This window comes from Rattus rattus, chromosome 2 (assembly GCF_011064425.1).
Source record: "Rattus rattus isolate New Zealand chromosome 2, Rrattus_CSIRO_v1, whole genome shotgun sequence".
NCBI classification, from domain to species: domain Eukaryota; kingdom Metazoa; phylum Chordata; class Mammalia; order Rodentia; family Muridae; genus Rattus; species Rattus rattus.
The window spans coordinates 115,459,219-115,466,897 of NC_046155.1; the positions used below are offsets into that span (position 1 = coordinate 115,459,219).

A 7,679-nucleotide genomic window follows, 5' to 3' on the forward strand; every position below is an offset into this window, starting at 1 on the left:
ACGGTAAATATATGGACTCTTTGTAGTTGTTGAGACATTTTACTATGTTAGGAGTGTTGGGCAAATACTGTCTGCTTTATTATTTACATGCTAGAATGGTAAGTGTTCAATTTGCATCACTGATAAGAGAAAGAAAAGAAAAGAAAAAAGAGAGGAAGGGAAATTACATAAGAGAGTGGAGGGGGAAGTGGAGAGGAGAGGGGCGATGGGGAGAGGAGGAATGAGGAGAGTTTAAGGTTTTTCTTTAAATCAAAGAAATCTCCATGAACGCAGATGCGTAGGAAGAGAGAAAATGAATATGATGCAAACTTCTTAAGCAAAATAGCCTCTTTAATATTACATTTTTGGCCAAGATTAGTTAGTTTAACATTTAAGCAAATCTTAATAATCTTTTCCAATTAATTCATGATCTATGTACATGCAATTGTTTTCTGGTTTTTGGTCCAATAAGCAGTAAAAATCTCAGGGGTTATCTCCAGGTGGTGAGGGAAGGCCAATTTGAAACTCTAACACAAGCAGTTACATTTGGAAATGTTATATAACGTTTAGAGACATATAAAATATTTTGAAGTCATATGGACTTCATTTCATAAAATACCTCATAATATCCAAAGTGTGTTTTAAAGGGTTGTTGTATCTCATTCTTCTCTATCAAACAAACAATACTTTTACTCTCCTGATTTTATCAGTAATATTCCATTCATAATTGAAATCTTTTTATTTTTAGGAGGAATAAGCTAGTAGAAGTACCTAGAATGTAGACTTTACTGGCAATCTTTTCCCCAGGATTCGTCTCAATGCCTCAGTGACCTCATTATTCCTCAGGCTGTAGATGAGAGGATTCAGAGCTGGAGTAACAATCATGTAGAACACTGAGCTGATATTGTCTTGCTTTGGGCTGTGGAAGGAACTGGGCAGGATATACATGAAAATAGCACCCCCATACCACATCCCTACCACAGTGAGATGGGAAGAGCAGGTGACAAGGGCTTTCTTCCTGCCCTCATTAGAAGGCATATGGAGCACAGTGAGCAGAATTAGTAAGTAAGAGGTCAGTATGGCAGCAAGGGCAGGAAAGAGTAAAGTCACACCCATCAAATAAACCATGAGTTCATATGTGGAGGTGTCTCCACAGGCCAGCTTCAGCAAGGGAGGAATCTCACAAAAGAGGTGTCTGATCTGCCTGGATTTACAGAAAGGATATTGCATGGTATACATGCTATAGCCTAGAGCACTGAGGGATGCCAGGATCCATGAGGTGGCTATCATGAGCCAGCAGACTTTCTGACTCATTAGGATTGTGTAGTTCAGAGGATGGCAAATGGCTACATACCTGTCATAGGCCATAAAGGACAGAAGGAGGTCCTCTGCACTACCAAGTGTCAGTGCCAGGAACATCTGAAGGGCACACCCCCCAAATGAAATAGTGTTGTCTTTAAGAAGAAAATCTACTATGGCCTTGGGAATGATAACTGATGGTTGGAGGAGGTCCATGAGGGAGAGCTGCCAAAGTAGTAGATACATGGGCACATGTAGCCGGGCATCCACGGTGATGACCATCAGCAGAAGTCCATTGCTGGTCAATGCTAAAAAGTACAGGGCTGTGATAGTGGCACAGAGCAGTTCTGGAAAACCACTGTCATCTAGAATCCCCACTAAGATGAAGCCACTTCCCAAGGTGGAGTTGCAGATTTCCATTCTGTGTGGTCTTTTTAGTTGCCTAGAAAACATATGCTTGGTGAAGTTTTGCTGATATGAATTCAATTTGCCAATGGTCATGTTAATAGTCCCTTATGCTACCCAGCATGACTCTAACAACACGGAATCTTTCCAAATAGCTTTACTTCTTGATTTACACCTCTCTCTCTCTCTCTCTCTCTCTCTCTCTCTCTCTCTCTCTCTCTCTCTCTCTCTCTGTGTGTGTGTGTGTGTCCCTATCTTGCTGTCATTGTTCTGTCTCTTTCTTAGTTGAATCACCATAAATATCTACCCATGTGCAGAATAGGTAGTATAAACATTAAGAAATCACTTTGCAAAGTACTACCCAGAATACTAAATCTGGAACATCTTTCCAGAAAGTTAAAATTATTTCTTAAGGTAAAAGAAATATCCTAACATGTGTCATTATTGTATAATGTTTAGAAATGGCCCTAAATATTTTAGTTCATTTTCTGAACAGAAAACATTGAATATGAAACTCTGAACTGATTTCAATGAAACACTTCTATTGGTTTTTTTTCACATGTCTATTTTCACTATCTATTTTTTAATTACATGTTTATAACTCAGCTTTTACAAGTCATTCAACATGACATATGTATATTAGCATTTCATTAGTTTCCATTGGCCCCTCTGTGGGCCATTAGTAACTTAACGGTTAAATGGTATGAAAATATTAAACAAATCTCTAGTTACATTGGTTGATTTTTTGGGGTAGATTTCATTGTTATTCAATGTTAGCAACATCCACAAGGCCTAAAGACCTATGTTGACATTCCTACAAGACGGGGAGTACCCAGGTCTAGATTATAACATAGAATCTCTGCTAATGCCAGTTGATACTTTATTCCATTATTTAGTATTAAATGATACTTTTAAAATTAAATTTGTTCTTTCAAGAATTTTATACATGTCTATGATTTATTAGACTCACCATCTCCCCTCCTCAGACTCTCAAAGCCTTCTATCCTTGTTAATATTTAAAAAACAAAAATAGATAAGAAGGAAAAGGAGATCAAGAAATTTGATTCTGTAATTTTTGATTTTAAGATTTTCTTTGAATGCTTTTTTCCTGGCTCAGTGTTTCCAGGGTCTGGCTATGCATTTCATTAAAAGAGACATATCCTTAACTCAGGTTCTAAGAAATCTAGCTGCCTGACCACCTCAGCTTCTTTGGGCTAGTTAAAGACTGAAGATGCTTCACTACACTACAGTTGAGGAGAGCAGATGTAGTTTACCTTAACAGCATTTAATTGGCTTGTTTTGTTACGTTGCTGTAGTGTTTCAGGGGTCTGTGCAATATCAGGTGTCAGAACTGTTGTATTCTTTCTCTCATCTGTAAGTGTGTTCTGGAGATAGAAGTGGTTACAGCCAGGCAGCTTATGTGTTTTCAGTAGTTTCCTATGAAGTAAGATGATAGTTTTCCTATTATCAGATATGAAAGGAAGTAGTAGAAAATGTTCTCCTTTACTTGTGGGGACCCTACTAGCTTTTTGTCACTTTCTAGGCATCTTTTAGGTCTGGATACTCAATTTTGTTTACAAATACTTCCCACTATAGGAAGAGACAGAAATTACAAGAGATATCCAAGCCCTGTGCAGACTCACCTGAATGTCTCTGGGGTCAGTTGTAAGCCAGGACCTAGCTACTTGAACAAGCTACTTTGTCTTCTCATCCCATGACCTCCTTTCTGCTTTTCTCCGTACATAGCTTAAGAAGAGCTCATTTCCTAACTTTAAAAGTCTCCTTTGGACTGTTGGTCTAAGATAGAGCAAATTAAGTAAACCTCTTGCTTTCTTGTGTTTCTTGGCTTGCTTTTCCCTGAGATTTTCTATCACCTAATGAGGCTTAATACATTAGATTTGTTCATTTCTGACATTTAGGTTTCATCTCCATAGGCTCAAAGGTATTGAGATTATAGGATTTTGCTACCTGGTTTTCATAAAGTTTTGTTTAATTCTAGATGAAATATTAGAAATCCATCTTAAATTTTTTTAAAAAATTAATTTTTTTCATATTTTGACCTTATTCTTTCACTTCCCCCATGTTCTACTAAATCCTTTCTACCTCACTGCCTACCAAACGTCATTATTTATGTTCTTGCTCTCTTCACACCACTTTCACAAAACAAACAAAATAAAACAACAAAACAAACAAAATAAAACATCAAACAAAAAACAATACGACAAAAATTAGAAAACATTGAACACAGTGAAATCAAACTGGTACCCAACTAGAAGCTTGATCACTACTGATTAATGTTTATAGCACTAAAATGTACTTTGCTTGGAGGGGGAAAGTAATCATCAATGTTACCATATCATGAGCTTTAAAGCCTGTAACCCCTTTCTGTCCTGCACCTTCCACTGGAGCAGACAATCAGCTTATCTGCTTCTCTTCAGATTTCACAGTCTAAAGGCCTCCCAGGAGATCTATAGCACAAGGGCAACTGGCATGGGACCCTTCTATTCAACTGCAGCTTTCAGGAAACCCACAGAGTCTCCTAACTCGGACCCATTCCCTGTCTCCCCTGCTTGAACTACAACTCCTTACCTGGGCCTGCACCTTCCACTGGGGCACATCATTAGCTTGTCTGCTCTTAAAGAACCCACAGTCTGAAGGCCTCCCAGGAGATTAACTGTGGCCAGGGCAACGGGTCATGCCTTATGGTCTGGAGTCCTCCCAGAAGGTCTACTACAGTCAAGGCCACAGGTCTTCCAGGAGACCTACAGCAACCCAGGGACACAGGAAGCAAGCTTCAGACAGAGATTCCCAGGCCAGCTAACACCAGAGATAACCAGAAGGCTGGCGAGAGGCAAGCATAAGAACATAAGCAACAGAAGCCAATATATTTTGGTTTCATCAGACCCAGTTCTCCCACCACAGCAAGCCCTGGATACCCCAACACACCTGAAAACCAGGATGCTCACCCAAAATCCTATATCAAGAAAATAGAGTTCTTTAAGGAGGGTATAAATAACTCACTGAAAGAAATAAAGGAAAATACAGGTAAATAGTTAGAAGCCATTAAAAACAAACAAACAAACAAACAAACAAACAAAACCCCAAACAAATCCTTTAAAGAAATACAGGAAAACACAATCAAACAGCTGAAGGCATTGAATAAAGCAGCACAACACTTAAAAATGGAAGTAGAAACAATAAAGAAAACACAAATGGAGGCAACACTGGAAATGGAAACCCTAGGAAAGAGGGCAGAAACTGCAGATACAAGCATCAATAACAGAATACAAGGGATAGAAGACAGAATCTCAGGAATGGAAGATATATTAGAAGAAATTGACACAATGGTCAAACAAAATTCAAAACAGAAAAAAAACTCCTAAACTAAAACACCCAGGAAATCCAGGACACAATCAAAAGACCAAAGCTAACCTCGCTGATCATGGCCCACAGCTCCATGCTCCAAAACCCCAAGGGAGAGAGAGCTGAACACCCAGAAGTGTGGGCAATCCTAGGACTGCAGGGCAGGAGAGACTGCTACTTCTGCCCACCTTTGCCCACATCCCTGGCCCAAGAGGAAACTACATAGTGTCTCTGGACACAGGAATGCAGGAGCAGTCAAGCTGCAGGAGCCCCACAGTCCAGACTGAACTGACTGACGCCCAGATCTGAACTGAACCAGTAAAACAGCTCCCTGCACCCAAATCCTGTGTGTGTGTCAAGTGGAGAGCAAGACCATCAGAGGGGCAGACACCCCTGAGAACTCTGCTCACATTCCTGATTCAAGAGGAAAACAAACTAAAAAAAATAAATAAAAAACAGAGAAAACAAAAACCAAAGAAGACAAAAAGAACACCTGAGACCAGAAGATCTTGCATAAACTTATCATTTATATCAAGCAAGTTTATTAAGAAGTACAGAATCATATAACTATTTCCAGGGTGTGGGGAGAAAAACAGAAATGAACAATTTAGATAATGTTGGCAAGGGATATCTCAGACACAACTGCCTATAGACTAATAACTACAGCCCAGGGGAAATGGTTGGGTTCACAGAAGGTGCAACCTTAACTCCTCTGAGGAGGCAGAGGAATGGATACAGAAAATGTGGTATATCTACACAATGGAATCTACTCAGCTATCAAAAACAATGACTTTATGAAATTCATAGGCTAATGGATGGAACTGGAAAATATCATCCTGAGTGAGGTAACCCAATCACAGAAAAACACACATGGTATGCACTCATTGATAAGTGGCTATTAGCCCAAATGCTCGAATTACCCAAGACGCACAGAAGACATGAAACTCAAGAGGGATGACTAAAATGCAGATGCTTCACTCCTTCTTTAATAGGGGACAAGAATACCCTTACGAGGAGATAAGGAGGCAAAGTTTAGAATAGAGGCAGAAGGAACACCCATTCAGAGCCTGCCCCAATTATGGCTCATACATATATAGCCACCAAACTAGATAAGATGGATGAAGCAAAGAAGTGCAGGTTGACAGGAACCGGATGTAGATCTCTCTTGAGAGACACAGCCAGAATACAGCAAATACAGAGGCGAATGCCAGAAGCAAACCACTGAACTGAGAAGGGGACCCCCATTGAAGGAATCAGAGAAAGGAATGAAAGAGCTGAAGGGGTTTGAGACTCCATATGAACAACAATGCCAACCAACCAGAGCTTCCAGGGACTAAGCCACTACCCAAAGACTGTACATGGACTGAACCTGGGCTCCAACCTCATAGGTAGCAATGAGTAACCTAGTAAGGGCACCAGTGGAAGGGGAATCCCTTGGTCCTGCCAAGGATGGACTTCCAGTGAACGGGAATGTTGGGGAAAGGGCGGTAATGGGGGGGCGATAGGGAGGGTAACACCTATATAGAAGGGGTGGGTTAGGGGTTAGGGGATGTTACCATGGAAACCAGTAAAGGGAATAACATTTGAAACATAAATAAGGGGATCTTCCTGGTTGCTGCCACCGCGGAGAGCCCGTGGGCAGCACCCCGCAAGCGAACTTGAGCCTCGGGTCCACAGGTAAGACCAACTTTTCTGCTACAAACGACTTGCCTGGTGAACTCCAGGTCTCACAGAGGCGGAGTTCCTCTGGGACGGACATTTCTGGTGTTTGGCCAGACTCTGGGGCCGGGCGGATCCCTGCCTCAGCAGCTCTCTGCTCCCAGGCCCCTGGAGGGGAGTTTCGCCCGCCTGGTCGTGGGCGGGCACTCCTGAGGCAGCAGAGCGGAGGAGACCACCAACGATGCCCACCCCTGCCCACATCCCCGGCCCAGGAGGAAACTGTTAAGGGCCCTGGGCACCCCAGAGAGGAGGGCCCAGGAGCAGCAGGTCCACTGCGCCTGAGACACCGCACCTGAAGGGACCCGGACGGATAAACAGTTCTCTGCACCCAAATCCATGGGAGGAGAGCTAAACCTTCAGAGAGGCGGAACGCCTGGGAAACCAGAAGAGACTGCACGCTGCACACAGTACTGATTCCAGAGGAAAACACCAAAAGATATCTGGAACCCTGGTGCACGGAACCTCCCAGAAGGGGCGCGTGAGATCTTCCTGGTTGCTGCCGGCCATGGAGAGTCCGTGGGCAGCACCTCATGAGCCGAACTTGAGCCTCGGGTCCAGGGTAAGACCAACTTTTCTGCTGCAAGTGACCTGCCTGGTGAACTCAAGACACAGGTCCACAGGAACAGCTGAAGACCTGTAGAGAGGAAACCACACGCCCGAAAAAGCAGAACACTCTGTCCACATAACTGGCAGAAAGAAAAACAGGAAAACAGGTCTACAGCACTCCTGACACACAGGCTTATAGGACAGTTTAGCCACTGTCAGAAATAGCAGAACAAAGTAACACTAGAGATAATCTGATGGCGAGAGGCAAGGCTTGAGGAACCCAAGCAACAGAAACCAAGAATACCTGGCACCATCGGAGCCCAATTCTCCCCATCAAAACAAACATGGAATATCCACACACACCAGAA

The 7,679-nt window shown here is 42.4% G+C and overlaps 1 protein-coding gene across 1 annotated transcript; it reads right to left on the reverse strand.

The window, feature by feature from the left end:
* Positions 1–750: 750 nt before the first annotated feature.
* On the reverse strand, positions 751–1,698 carry LOC116894260 (olfactory receptor 2AG1-like). The gene has a single exon (XM_032895964.1). The coding sequence runs from the start codon at positions 1,696–1,698 to the stop codon at positions 751–753; it is 948 nt and encodes a 315-aa protein (XP_032751855.1).
* Between the last annotated feature and the right edge of the window lie 5,981 nt (positions 1,699–7,679).

What these genes read in the sequence shown, in the direction of transcription:
- LOC116894260 (XM_032895964.1), bottom strand. Translation starts at nt 1,698, where the DNA reads ATGGAAATCTGCAACTCCACCTTGGGAAGTGGCTTCATCTTAGTGGGG.